A 15782-nucleotide genomic window follows, 5' to 3' on the forward strand; every position below is an offset into this window, starting at 1 on the left:
GACGCCTGGGGATATTCTAAGGTGAGGAATCTAACTAACGTGTTTCTTTCAGATAATCTATTTACAATAGGGGACTTAAATAAAGAGGGTTGGTGAGGCAGCCGCAAGAAGGCAGACAGAGCAGAAAGATAACCCTTCAAAGCGTCAAAAGCAGAGCCCTACTGGGCAAGGGTAAGAATAAAAAGCAAAATATCAGAAATGGAGGAAGAAAGTGGTTCAATGGACTTTTATGTACAATATGATACAAATCGCTTCCAATGGCAGGCATATTACCCGCCTTGGTAGAGGGACGCCTGGCTGCCAGAATAACATTGCAGACTTCAGGAGGAAGGTCGAAAGCTATTAACTGCCGCCAATCAATCTCCACGCAAAAAGGTGGAGAGTTCACAGGTTCAGGTGGAGGACAGTCCCCTGCTGCTGTGATGGAAGAACTGCCCAAAGAGGCTGCCTGACAGGAGAATCAACACTTATATTTAGAAGCTCGGGATACCACACTCTGCGCCCAGTCCAGAGCCACAAGGATGATTTGGGCCCGGTCGTTCCTGATCTTCTTGAGAACTCTGGGAAGGAGTGGTATAGGCAGAAAGGTGCACAGGAGGCCTGAGATCTACCCGAGACGAAAAGTGTCTCTGAGGAGGAGCCAACCATGGAAACTCCAGCACACAAAACTGCTGACATTGAGCGTGCTCGGTGGAGGCACAAAGGAGATTCTGTGCCACCTCCGGGTGGAGATGCCATTCGTGACCTGCTATGTATCAACAGCTGAGTTTGTCCACTCTTGCATTTAGAGAACTTGCCAGGTGTTGAACCACCAGGGATATGCCCTGCTGTTCCAGCCATGTCCAGAGACGCAGAGCCTCTTGACAGAGGGTCAACAACCCCACCCCACCCTGTTTGTTGCAGTACCACATGGCAGTGGTGTTGCCCGTGAACACCTGCACTAGCCTTCCCTTGATGACGGTAGAAAGGCTTTCAATGCCAGCCGAAACCACACAGAGCTCTAGCATGTTGATGTGGAGTCAAGATTCCGCTGGAGACCAGAGTCCTCTGATCTCCACCTCTCCCAGGTGGCTGCCCCATCCAGGAGAGACGCATCTGTCACTACTGTAAGATCTGGTTGAAGAAGGGAGAGGGGTCGGCCTCTGACCCAATCACGGTTCATTAGCCACCACTGCAGGTCCTATGCAGTTCTCTCCGAGATCTGGACCATGTCAGAGAGATGCCCTAGATGCTGCATCCACTGCAACTTCAGGTCTCACTGCAGAGCCCGCATATGCCATCTGGCATACGTCATCAGCAGGATGCTGGAGGCCTTGAGCCCCAGCAGTCTCACCAAGACCCAGGATAGATGCTGGTAACATCGGTATCAGCCTGATTATCCTGGCCTCGCCGCTTGGGAGGATAAGCCCGAAACTGCCCTGTGTCCAGAGGAGCTCCGATGAAAGGGAGCATCTGAGAGGGAGTGAGGTGTGACTTCAGCATGTTGATAGTGAACCCCAGCGAGCCCACCCTCAGCAGCCAGTCATCGACATATCGTGAAGACTAGTACCCCTAACCTGCGCAGATGAGCTGCGACCACCAACATCACCTTGGTCAACACCCGAGGGGCGCTGCTTTGGTAAAAATGGAGCACAGTGAACTGAAAATGCTTGTGGCCTACCGTAAACAGCAAGTAGTGCAGATTGGCAGGCTGGACAGGGATGTGAAAATAGGCATCCTGCAAGTCCAATGCTACCATCCTGTCTCCTGGGTCCAGGGCATATAAGACCTAAGCCAATGAGAGCATCTTGAATGTAAATGTAAATGTAAATGTATGTGTCTTGTAAAGCGCACTGCTGCCCTGAGGCGTCGTGGCGCTGTAGACCGCTGGGGAACCCGTCCTGGCTATCCCTGTGAGATGGTCCCTCCTGGGTATCTCCAAGGTGAAACCAGGCATCCCCGGCGAATGTGGGGGGCCGTTGTGGAGATGAGGCAAGCTAATGCCCAGAGTTGCCGAGTGTGTTCCTGGTTAGAGTAGGTACCGAGGCGAGAATTATCGAGTCCGTTTTGACCCTGGTCCACGGCCCTGCCGCGTCGGGAATTGAACCCTGGTCCCTGGCCGATTCTCTGCTTGCGGATCTGCCGCCTCTAACCAGTGAGCCACACCTCTCCACTTGAACTTCTCCTTGTGGCAGTAGTTTAGGGTTTGGAGATCTAGGATAGGATGAAGACCCTTGTCCTTCTTGGGGAACAGAAAGTAGCAGTAACAGCAGCCACTGCCTACCTCTGGCACAGAAACCCTCTATATGGCTCCCTCGGCCAAGAGAGCTATGGCTTCCTCGCACAGCAGGGACAAATGATCCTCTGTCTGCTGGTCGTAGTACGGATGGAGAGTATTCTCGAAGGGTGGGAAGTAGCCCCTTCGGACGATCTGCAGAACCCTCCCGTCCAATGTTATGGACTGCCGGTGATGGCGGATCCTGCCACCAACCGGACGTCCTCTATCTAAAAGGGAAGGATTAGGAGGGTTTGGAGGCTGCAGCTGCCAGGGTGTGGTGTCTGGACCAGACCGCTGGCTACCCAACACCAGAGGCAGGTAGGAACCGCGTCCTTGTCCACACAGAGGCTGGGAAGCCTGAGCGGCTTACATAGGGTTGGCGCGGCTGAAATGCTCTCCCCTGGCCAAGAAAGGAGTGAAAGGCAGACCGGGGATGTGGAGCAGCCGAGAGGCCCAAGGACTTGGCCATAGCCTGCAAGTCTTTAAATTGCTCCACAAAAGGGGGTGGTGATGAACGGAGCATCAGAACCAATCAAACACTCACACCCAGTCAACAGATCTGGGTTTGATCCATCACCGTTCTTTAGCCCACTCTGCCACCCCAGTTCAGACATGGCCATATGCAAATCAGTCTGACCCTGTGCCTCATGGGAACAGTCCAGCCCAAACTGCCAAGCCATGCCTTCCCTGGACCGGAATCAAGCTTCCTAGGACAGATTTCTGGCATTTCAGCCATCTTCAGCCAGGCTTGCTTGAATCCAGTGGCAAAGTGAGCAAGGGACTCACGTCTGAGCATACCCTGCCAACTTATGGCGAACAAAGCGGTACAAAAGGGGGTGGTGATGGACGGAGCATCAGAACCAATCAAACACGCACACCCAGTCAACTGATCTGGGTTTAATCCATCACCGTTCTTTAGCCCACTCTGCCACCCCAGTTCAGACATGGCCATATGCGAATCAGTCTGACCCTGTGCCTCATGGGAACAGTCCAGCCCGAACTGCCAAGCCGTGCCTTCCCTGGACCGGAAACAAGCTTCCTAGGACCGGTTTCTGGCATTTCAGCCATCTTCAGCCAGGCTTGCTTGAATCCAGTGGCAAAGTGAGCAAGGGACTCACGTCTGAGCATACCCTGCCAACTTATGGCGAACAAAGCGGTACAAAAGGGGGTGGTGATGGACGGAGCATCAGAACCAATCAAAATTTAAATTGCTCCAGCATCGAGTCTGCCTTGTCTTCGAAGAGACGGGTGCCATTGAAGGGCATGTCCATGAGGTAAGCCTGGATATCCCCTGCAAGCCAGATGTTCTCAGATAGGCATAGTATCTGAGGGCCACCGTCGATGAAACCGCCTGCCCAGCAAGTCGTTCATGTTCGAGCCACAGAATAAAGTGAACTTCGCTGTCCCGCCTAACTTTTTTGGACAGAATGGTCTGGCCTCCTCCAGGACCTGTGGAAGCAATTGCGCAACCATTTCCCACAGCGTGTGGGAATAGCAGCCCAATAAGCATGCAGTGTTTACTGATGGCAATGCAAGGCTGATGGAAGAAAACATTTTCTTTCCCAAGCTGTCCAGCCTCTTGGAACGTGCCATGTGAAGTGGAGTCCTACATCACCAAACTCTCTAGGGACGGGTGCTGGGTGAGGAAATTTGGGACCCCTGGAGAGGGGCGGAGGGGGCGAGCAATCGTCCTATTCATAGGAGCCTCTGTGCTCGGTTTGGACCAAGTGCCCAGAAGGACGTCGGTGAGGGCTTCGTTGAACGGGAGTAGGAGTCCAGAGGAGGAGACTCCCAGTTGCAGCACCTCCGTTAAGATGTTGGTCTTGACTGCCACTGAGGGCAACTGAAGGTCGGGGACCTCAGCTGCCCTCCGCACCACCACTGAGTATGTAGCTCCCTCCTCCATAGCCACGGTAGGGGGAGAAAGCATGTCGGTATCTGGAGATGTATCCAGTCTGCTGGCATCATCCAGTTCCTCACACTAGTCCATATCCTGATCATACTGGTATTCTAAAGGGTCCAGCGAGCCCTCCCATTCCTCCTCAAGGCCTAGCACTTCAGAATAGGGTATAGGCTCTGACCTAGGAAACAGGTTTCCTGTCCGCATAGGTTGACAGGGCTCCGTATCATCGGGATCACAATGGGGCTGGCGCTGGGAGCATCTGTGTGGGGACCGGTGCCGGGGAAGGTCATAGTGGCACGAGCTGTGCCAGTCCGTATACATGACTGCATCTATGGGGGCCCATGAGAGCCAGAGTGGCCGGCACAGAACCAGAAGGGGCCCCCTTTGATGCCAATAGGCCCGAAGGCGTTCCGAAGAGGTCAGGCCACTCAAAAATGAGACTCGTGTCCTCATAGAACTTATTTGAGCAAGGATCACTCCATCCCCCGGAAAACTGGGGAGGAGCGAAGTCGGCCCAGGCGCAGATTCCGTGGAACCCCGCATTGAATTCCGATGTTCCTTCATTGCGTCGGTAGATGGAAAAGGAGAAATCGAAGAACACTTCAACCTCTTGTGTTTTTTGTGCCTCTTACCAGAAAGACCCAACAATTTTGAGTGGGATAAAGAAGTCTTCAGACTCCTGGAATGGTCCTGAGACCTTCCTCTCGAGCAGGACTGTGACTTCCGCAGAGTCGCATGCTGGCTGCTAGCAGCTTCAGGGACCGCTCTCTCAAAGCCTTCGGCGCCATGGCCTGGCGGTCGCGCTCCAGACACCACAAACACACAAGGTGTGGGTCCGTCTTCGACTTTGCTCGGTGAAAGGTGCCACAGGGTTTAAAACCAGCCTTCCTCAATAAAATCCTCAACGAACCAGGCGGAATAAACCCCCAAAAAAGTCGACAAAATATCACAAAAATCCTGTCAAAAGTGGACTTGGGGGTAGCTCTTCCCTCGGATCAGCACTGGCTGACACGAAAATAAATTAGCGCCGAGACGCCTACGGGCAATTGTACACGCTGTATAAATCTCAAAAATAAATAAATAAATAAATAAATAAAAGAACTGACGTCAGCTGACGCATGGCCAGATTCAAAGGAAAGGAATCTGTGGCTAGAAGCCTCTATCAGATGCCGAATTTAAAGGCATCTTTATTTATTTGTTGACTTTTGCATCCCGTCCAAGAAATAGGCTTGCGACCCACCAGTGGGTCGTGAACGTGAAAAATCCCTGTCCACTGCCAAAAGCCAACTGAGAACAACATGACCCAGATGATATGAAATTACAAATAAAAAAATTAATAAAGGTGCAACAACCGTGACCTTTAAGGCTTCAGGTGTCTTATCTGAAGTTAAGCAGGAGTTATCAAAATTACAGGATGCTGAGGGAGCACAGAAGGAACTCCCCAAAGCAGTTACCAGCTTTGAGTCATGCTAGGTCACCCCAGAGAGAGCATGTCAGCATGGGATATTATGATGAGCAGAGTGCTCAGTCTGCACTGGGCACAGACTAAGATCACAGAGGCTGCATGAAGACCTCCAGACACTGAGGGAACCCTCTGGTAGCACTGTAAGTTCACAGGCTATTTCCTCGACTGTGCTCCTTTCGTTTTGTTGGCTGCTAAAAAACAATTTGGTCTTGGTTACACCACACAGATTGGCCACTAAGAACTTGTGCGAGTGCCTTCTCTGCACTCTCCGCGGGAATAGCTCCACATCTGGCCGTCAAATTGTATGCATGACACACAGTTCTTCATACATAACACACAAAAGAAGGAAATGTAATTAGATCCTTATTTGGAAACTAGCAAACTGTGTAATTAATGTGTTTAAATATAATACAAATATTAGAAACATTATTATAATCTTAATACAAACTGTTGAACACTAGCGATAAAAGAGTTATTTTGGGAGGTGGGAAGGGTGGGGAAGAGGATAAAAACACCTTGCACATTTTAAGTGAAGACTGCTGCTGATGCCCACCCTTGCCGGCACTTCAATCCATTTAGGGTGATTATGCCTGCTGGTGGTTTATCTCTCTCAAACATAGGTGCCAGGTCCTGCATTACACAATAGCTGGTGCCAGGCAGCGAAGTGCCCAATGTGGTTATAGGTCCACATAGCAGCCTTTCAGCAGGGCTTATTCCTCAGGTAATTTCAGGAGTAAGTCAAGGGGAAGAGGTGAGACTTTTTACTGACAAAGAACAATTAGCTAGTGGACAGAGTACAACCTTCATATCATTTCTGACCACTGGCTACTGAAGGAAAGGGGGTGTGGTGAGGACTTGCGTTGGGTTGAGTGCCACTGGCTCATCAGGGCAAACAGCTGATCATGGAGGGAGTGGGGGGTCAAGGTGAGGATTATTGCCAACTAATGAGGCATTTACAGTCTAATTATTATATGGGATGGGATACTACTCTCTAGTTAGGGGTGGAGATCTAAAACATGAATGGGCCGATTACCATACCATTGTGTCTGTTTATTCTGCAGCAGAGACAGATGTCACTGATTACTGCATAGCAACTCCCGAATGGTGTCAAGTCCAAATTGGAGCAAAATGTGGGTAATTGTTTTATGATAGCGCAAGATGGCCTCTGGGTACAAACCTCTTCACTTATGTTTCTATAATACATGTCTTCTATTCAATGAAGCGGGTTCAGAACCAGATTTTGAGACGAGACGATAAAATCTTGACAAGAAATGCTCCTAAAACCTACCAGTGCTGCCTCCTTGTTACAGTAATTCGATGAAGTGTCCACAGTCCATTTTGCAATTCTTTTTGAAACATCTAGGTCATCAATTGGCCGTTTTCTCACAAACTGGATTTAGGCCATTTGACTGCCACTAGATACATCTTTTCACATTTAGAGTTTAAGCTTATGTAAATTCATAAACACGCACCTGTGTTGCCATTGTAAACGGCAAGATTGCTATCCTTCACACCAAATATTGAAGCAACAGCATCCTTAAACCTGGAAAAGTCAGGTACACCATCTCCTTTGGGATTTTCCAGTAGCAGAACTCCATCTTGATATATAAAACACAACAGAAGGAAACATAATTAGATCCTTATTTTGAAAATGGTAAACTGAGTAATTAATGCGTTTAAATATAATAAAAAAAGGTGTTAACTTTATTATAATCTTAATACAAAATGGGGTACACTTGCAATAAAATAGTTTTTTGGGGAGGTGAGGTTGGAGGATAAAATATACCTTACACATTTTAAAGAAGTATGAAAAATGTATATCAGTCAAAAGCAAGAATATGCACAAACGCCCAGACCTAAGAGGCAAACTGTTCCAGTCCAGAAATACGGTGATATACTTTTAACCCTAGCCGTAACTTGGACATTCTTTTCGTAGCCAAAGTGTATTTATAGAACAACAGACTCCCCCAATTGCAAAAAGTAAGTTACTGTTGTACGCTATAAAATGACAACTACACAATGGAATGGTAGATTTGAAAGGAATATTGAACTAGATGAGAAGTGTGACTTTCAAAACATATATTCTCTATCTATTTATTTCATTACAGTAATAGATTGCAATTGTATCCCTCTTAAGTGATTAAACGGTCAAGAAACAACAGATCAGAGAAATAATAGTCACTCTGTAATACTATCCTAGCACTTTTTAAAACTTCATGCACAAAACAAAATGTACAGTACATGTCCAGTAAATATCATGCCCACACCACCCATGAGCTGCTGTATCCAGGTTAAAGATCAACATTTCACTAAAGAGTGATGTTACATTTGCATAAATAATAAAATGTTGGTGTTCTGTAAACCATCAGTGAGAAACACTCGTCCTCATTTATAATTCTGCACGATTAAAAATATGCTTCCATTCTTCTGGGTGACTCCAGGCAGGAGAAAAAAGGAAAAAAAGTATGCATGCCTGAGATTGGTGTCAATTAAAGTTACAACCCAATGTATGTCGTTGGTATTGCTGAAACGCATGCTTTCTCCTCCACAGCAACGTTTTATAAGATCAGTGGAAGCCAGGATCAAACTGGTAAAGAATATCAAAGAATCACCAGATCTCATCATTCCTTGACAAGTCAATTGCACAAAGATCCAAGCTACCATTCTGCACCTGTGATGACTCACTTTATTAGCTAGTCTTTTCTTCATGATGTGAACTTTGACAAGAAAAGGGGTAGCCTCCTAAAAAAATGAAAGGTGGACCTCAATCCTCTATCCAACTGTGGCCGAGCTCACACTATCCAGCAGAGGCAAAGGTAATAGAAAGGGAGGGGTCAGACAGCTACAACAGCAGAGCCAACAGCCTGCAACAGCACAGCTACCAACCAGATGGTTCTATATGACCAGCAAACAGGCTTAACTACAGGCAGAGAATCAATACTAATCGACATATGTGAAGAGGGATATTTTGAAGGGAACCCGAGCAGCAGTCTTTTTAAAACCCTCTACCGCTTATGGCACTCTTCACCCTGACATTCTGTAGTTGCCTCATTCCACACGGTGTAACGGCTAGCACAAATTAAGTCACTCATTCAAAATTATACATTGAAAATGTAGGACTAGGGGCGTTTACTTTAGTAACTCAAGAAATACCATGGCTTGAATAAAAAAAAATCAACACTTAATTCATATTTAGGCCCCCTAGCTGACGTCATTCACCAATTCAGGATCGCATTTCAAACCTATGAAGATGATATCAGATCTTGATCTGCCTAGGAGAATGGTGCAAAGTTAAATTTCTAGAGGCTCCATATATAAGACGCCCATTCACATCCCCAACTCAGCTCTCAACATTAGTAACCTAGGAATTCTCTTTATTGTGATGTGGAGATATTTTAAGGGTGTACATCACTGCGGAAAAAACTATACAAAACCCTATAGGTTAAAGCCAGGTATCTGCACAGTGAGCGTTTCTCTTTTAGGATGGCATTATAATTTTTTTTTTTTTTTTTTTTAACAGTTCAAGTGTGGCCATGCCTGTTTGCATTGTTAGTGTTTACTTATGATAGACTTGAAACAAGCTTTGCTTAAACTCTTGACAGGCTGAATTCCTGGCACAACCTCAAGGCTTCAAACTAAATGAAGGGGGTCCGATAATCACCCTTATACATCGTCTGGTAAATACACTGCACTGTGTATTTTAGAGTGTGGGGGGTGGGTGGATTGGCAGGTCCTATTAGGGCCTAGAAAGCTTCAAACCCTCGACACTAAACACACATTATTCATGTTATCGTGTATGTTACAATGACAAAAGGAACATTTTTACACAACCATGCAAAATGAATACACTCAAATTATTAGTGTCGGCTGAATTTAAGTACATTTCATAGTTCATTTATATTTCGCCGTACAGAATATTTTTATAGGCTTACAAGAATGACTAGAAACGGAAATTATTTCAACAAACAGAAATGCTGCCACACAGAAACGAGCTCAGTGTTTTTTTTTTATAAATTAGAGGAAATAACTGTAGAGATATCGATTTATAAACTGCCTGTAACTGATAAGACATTAGCCTCATGCCAGCGACGTTTTATCGAATCTCTGTAACTATAAATATCTCGAGGAAGCTTGGAATACTAACGTAAAGCGATAACCGAATGCTTTCCTAAAGGGGATCATTCTTATCTACCTCCAGACCCACAAACGTCGACTCCACAGTTCAGAGATACGAAAGCAGGAGCCACTCACATACCAGACAGACGAGCGGAGCCTTTGTCTGCAGACCGCTCTTCCAGGGGCGACTACGGAAGCCTGGATGAAAGGTCAAGTAGGCAGGGATGTCGAGAGGTAATGGAGGGACTGTGGATGAGGTGGGCGCACTGTGGAAGCAGTTGCTGTATATCCGTGCGCAGTAGTGGCCCAGTTCTTCCTGTAGGCATGTACTACTTATCAAAACAATTCCTGGTGCCTTTACTGTACTTGACCCCAGTGGTTTAAATGGTAAAAAATAAGTGCATGTACTAATTAAAATAATGGTGTGGCAAGTGGGCGGGGCGGGTCTCGCCTTTGATTTAGTTAAAGCCATTTGCTTTGCTAATGGTATTGTGAAGCAAAGCAAATGGCTTTAACTTAATGAAAGGCGAGACCTATTGCATTTTTAATGCTTGTTCTAGGATACGACGAGTGACTGGTGTATCTCCATTATAATTTATTTATATATATTTAGGATATACTAACAAAGGGGGAAAGCACCCGTGAAGTTCTCCCCCATTAAATAAATGACTGACTACATTGTATAAATAGGGCATTTAATGGATAAACAGAAGCATAGGCAAAGTAATGAAGGCGCCTCTTGGCGCCACCTGGATTGTAGATATATTACAGCGGCGATCACCACAGGGTAGTAATAGTTACGATCGTGCATAGGAAATGCATTTTTTGTGTTGCTAATAACTCTCACGCCGTATGACAAAGTCTAACAAAACTTTCCAAAAAGTGCTGCTTTTTGACTAGATTGCGCACAGAAAGTTTTGGCGTGATCCGTCAAGTGGGGGCAGAGACAAAGGATGGTCTCAAAACGCATTTTCCCCCTGAATTTTTCCATAGGAATTTTAGACACCGCAACAGCCCAAACAGCTGAACGGACTTTTTTTTCTCACTTTTTTTTTTAAACAAACAGTATACATGTTACATCAAGTATGCATTGCATCATCACATAAATCCACTGGTTCACAATGAGATAACTACTATGAGCTATTTCCGTTCTGTTTGTCAATTTCTGCTTACTATCCTGAGTGGCACCAGTCTTGAATCATATATACCGTGTTCAATGAACTGGAGAACTCTTTAACCCCCACCCCCCCTAACTTAACCGGTGTCGCCAGGTAACATCCTAACCCTAACTCAATTATACCTTATTCTGTAATTGTTACCTCAATGTTCTGGTTATGGTCACCCATTTCATTGTGGGGTTCTCCCTACCCCGGTGTAGTAGGAGCCTGTGACAGCAGCTGAACGGATTTTTACCAAATTTGACAGAAAGCTCGATCTTGGTCCAGAAAGAGTGCTTTTTGTGTAAATCGGTTCAGTAGTTTTGGGGAAATTAAGGTTAAAAATATTTGTATATTTCATATCTATGTGGACTGCAGCAGCGTTTGGAGTGTCAGACTTTCGTTGTTTTTAACTTTCTTTACATTGTTGGAGTCCCGTGAGGATAATGGTAAACCCGCATACCGGAGGATCCCATCAGACACAATCATATGATCGGAGCTAAGCCTGGTGGTTGGGTTAGAAGTAAACTCGTGGTTGTGCTGTTCGGTATAATTCTAATATTCACATTTTCTCTACATACCTGTGCATGGTCAAGAGGACAGACTGGGGGGTTAGAACGCAATGTTGGCACATAGACACATACACCAGTGCCGCACTTAAGTGGATCAGTTCCACACATGGCTCACAGTGTAATCGGTGTCTAGCATTGCTTGCTTTGACTCTTATCAGACTCTTCACATACCCACATTAGTTTGGTTTGCAGGGTTCCCCAGCATTCCTTCACGAACTTTGGCAAACTATACGGTGGCAGCTCCTCCTTTTCACAGAGGTCAGGTCTCATCACTACCTGTTTAGCTGTTTATATTTTGACACATTTTTGTCCCCCGCGGTATTGCTTTGTGGTTCACATTTTTTTACACCTCAGGAGTGGTACAACCTCCAATATGAGCGAGGCACGAGAAAGAAGATTGGAGGAGGCTAAAAGTTTATTTGATGAAAATTAGCTTTCTGTTGCTGATACTAATGACACAGCAGCACAGGCGACAATGGGAACAACAAAGACATTGACTCAACAATTGAATGTGTATGAGAATTACTCAAAAAGGAGATTAAAATGACATGGGAGGTGATGTCTTTAGAGAACTACATCGAAGTTGGTAGGGTTCCTTGTGGCCTAAGGATATTGATTACCCCAACATACCAGAACCCCAACCCCAAACTCTTGGAGAAATGGTCTGCTCTGATGGCCAACACATGCAAAAATATGCTAGGGTTGTTAGCCAAGTATGCAGCAATGGAATTAAAGCAAACAGTTGAGGAAATAGCCAAAATGAAAGCGCTCTTGGACAAACACCCAGAATAAGATGAAATAAAGAAATGAGGATGAGATCAAACAAAAGAAAAAGCGAACATTTTTAAGGGACAAGCAAGACTATGCCCAAGGCACGATTCTTACATTTGGACGAAAATTTGATGATGCTGTCAGCCAATACAAAAGATTGGGGGCTTTACATCAACAGGAGCTGGCAACATCTGAAACGGATTCAGACAATTATTCATCTGATCTGGATGAACATAATTCCTCAGTAAGACGGAAACCTATATCGTTAATAGCCTTAGACGGATATTGTTTTTACAGATAAATCAGACCACAGGAGGAAGACTACCAAGAGGAAGAGGAGTAAACGGAGGAAAAGGAAAGCAACAAGGCCTCAGCATCATCTGTGTCCAGCTTCCAATCTACTATGAACTTCATTAGTGATTGGATGAATGCCAATCAACTTAAGTTGAATCCAGACAAAACGGAGCTGATCCTTACTGGTGGTCCGGCTAATCCGTGGAATTCCAACTTCTGGCCACCATTATTAGGAATCCCTCCACTCCCAGCCAGCTCGGTAAAAAGTTTTGGAATTCTGATCAGTAATGATCTAACTATGAAGGCCCAGATCAGTTCAGTGGTTTCTGCGTGTTTTTTCCATCTCCGAAGAATTCAGAAAATTAGCAGATCCCTTTCCACCGCAGCCCTGACCCAAGTGGTTCTTGCCATGGTTATTTCGCGTATCGATTACGCAAATTCCTTGTATGCTGGCATACCAGTATACCAGCTACACCGGCTGCAACTGGTCCAGAATCAGGCAGCAAGGCTTATCTTCGGTCAGCCTAAACATTGCCATGTGAGACCATTGTTGAAGCGCCTCCATTGGCTTCCTTTAACTCAACGCTGCCTATTCAAGTTAGGCTGTACCATCTTTAAGGCTCTTTCAGGACGTGGCCCCGCCTTCATCGCCTCAAACATACATCGGTACATCCCTTCTCGCGACCTACGTTCCTCAAACAAGAATTTGTTGGTCCCTCATACCTTCAAACATAAGAAACATTGAGGTCTTAGATATACGACCTTGGCCCCTCAGATCTGGAACGCTCTCCCTTTTTATTTGCGTACCACTGACTCCTATGTGGAGTTCAGAAAACTGTTTAAGACCTGGCTATTTACCCAGGCTTACAACTGAGACTCACTATTTTGCAACCGCAGCCGTCCTCCCCTAGCGCCAAGAAACCGTCTGGTGAACGTGCGCTTAACAAATAACATTTAACATAACTTAACAGGAGGACGGAACACCAAAAGAAACATTGCCACATGGGAGACTCACAAGGCAAACAAAGAAGAAGTAATGGGTGAGAAGGCTTTATTTGTCATCAACCTGTCCCCCCATAATTTGACCCACGATGAGCTGGAACTTGGCTTAACGTTTTGTCCTACTGCTAATTTTGATTTTTTCAGAATCAGGATTGATATCTGTTTGTTTATACGTAAACTGAAACTTAAAAAGTTATTCCATCAGAACCCTAAAAGAATCAGGTCTGACAATAGCACTGTACTGCATCTCGTGATACTACTGCTGATGATCTGAATCTTGGGGACATCAAAGGTCTTGTCACATTAATGACACTGGAGGGCGAAATAACATAATGGGATAGTGCTAGAGATTTTTGGGAATCCCTTAGCAAAGAGCTTGACAGAACCACTGTTACTCCCTTCAAACCCAAATCCACATGCAACCCCAATACACCTCATGACATCATTGACACATTTCACGAAGTGGTAGTAAGAGATCTTTTCAAAATTTGGTACAGAAGCAGGAAGAATTTTGCATCCAACTTAAAAAGTGGGCAAAGGGAAGCCTTCAAAACCCTTCAGAATGACCATGACATTGTCATCAAACCCTCCAATAAGGGAGGTAATGTAGTACTTTGGGATTTCAATAAATACAACCAAGAAGCGCAGAGACAACTTGATCAAAGCAGTGACTATAAAAGGACTAATGTGCAGGCCTTCAAACACTGTGTTGAGTCATATCTTGCCATGTTACCTTGGTGGAGGGATAAGGGTCTACTTACCACAGATGAATATTTGTTTCTAATTGTCAAACATCCAGTGGTGCCCTGTTTCTATTTATTACCCAAAATTCATAAAGGTAGAGTGAACCCTCCCGATAGAACCATTGTCTCAGCTAGTCTTCTTGAACACACTTCCAGGTACCTTGACATTTTCCTACTACTCTATGTGTTGGCCCTCCATCATATTGCAGAGAAGGCACAGACTTCATCACCAAGGTCCAAAACATTCCTTGGCAGTCACATTTCCTTTTGGTCACCAAGGATGTGACCGCGTTATACACTTGTATTGATCACACGGTGGGCATTGAAGCTTGCAGATTCTTTTTTAGGGATAAACCTAATCTCCAGATTTGATCATACTATGATGTTATTTGAAATTTTGCCTTCATAACAACTTCTTTATGTTTATCAGCCAATGGTATCAATTGGTCGGCACTGCGATGGGCAGCTGCTTCGCGCCAAGCTATGCCTGTATTTTCATGGGGTGGTGGAAGGACAGCCATGTGTGGGTGGAAGAGAACGAGAAATTGACAAAATACATCACTCCATGGACCAGATACATAGATGATTTATTTATTATCTGGGAAGGCCCAAGACGTGATTTGGAAGATTTTATGGCCCACATTAGTCGCAACAACTTAAATCGGTCTTTCACATCCAATATACGCCAGACTAAAATTGATTTTTTAGATGCAACTGTTGAGATTCATGATAGTTAGCTACACACAAAACTCTTCTGGAAAATCACAGCTGGTAATAACATCTTACACGCTACAAGCCATCATCCACAAAATCTCAAGTGGAGCATACCCTATGGCGAGTTATTACGAGCCAATCGTAATTGCAGCACAGATGCCCTTTATGAAGCAGAGAAGGGTAGAATGATATCCAGATTCAGAGCTAGAGGCTACCTCGAGAAAGTACTTAGAATGGCTGACAACAAGGTATCTCAGGTGGCTAGGGATACATTACTGGTCAAAAGAAAGAGACTCAATAACTGGTGAGACTCATCATCACTTAACAGTATAAGTCGGAGGTCAGGGGAGTAGTGGCACGCCACTGGCACCTTGTCAAAAGTGATCCCTTCATCAGCAAAACAGTCAGTCCATACCGCAAATCACGTTTCATAAACCCAAATCTCTAAGTGATATACTTGTACATAGCTACACATACACTAGCTAGAAGGGATGAGCGGCTACAAGAGCAGGGTGGGTTATACAAATATGGCAGGTGCAAGGCCTGCAGGAGGAGCAGCAATAAAAGACCCTACTGCACGGCCACTGGCAAACAGATAAGCATAAACAAATTCATCACATGTGGCAGTGACTTCTGTGTGTTTATCCTCACTTGTCCCCGTGGCCTTAGATATGTGGGCAGCAGCATTGGCCCAGTCAAAAAACGAATTTTAGAACACTACAGGGCCATAAATAATCTTGATCAAGCATACCCTGTTGCAAGACATTGGACTCAAATGCACCAACAAA

At 45.3% G+C, this 15782-nt stretch overlaps 1 protein-coding gene across 1 annotated transcript in view; it reads right to left on the bottom strand.

Moving 5' to 3' along the window:
* IARS1 (isoleucyl-tRNA synthetase 1) overlaps positions 1 to 15782 on the bottom strand; it is a 645156-nt gene that overhangs the window by 113721 nt on the left and 515653 nt on the right. Inside the window, exon 31 of the mRNA XM_085624880.1 lies at positions 7098 to 7223. Within this exon, the coding sequence (XP_085481006.1) occupies positions 7098 to 7223 (126 nt within the window). The remainder of the gene's footprint in view (positions 1 to 7097; positions 7224 to 15782) is intronic.

This window comes from Triturus cristatus, chromosome 9, assembly GCF_964204655.1.
Source record: "Triturus cristatus chromosome 9, aTriCri1.1, whole genome shotgun sequence".
NCBI lineage: Eukaryota > Metazoa > Chordata > Amphibia > Caudata > Salamandridae > Triturus > Triturus cristatus.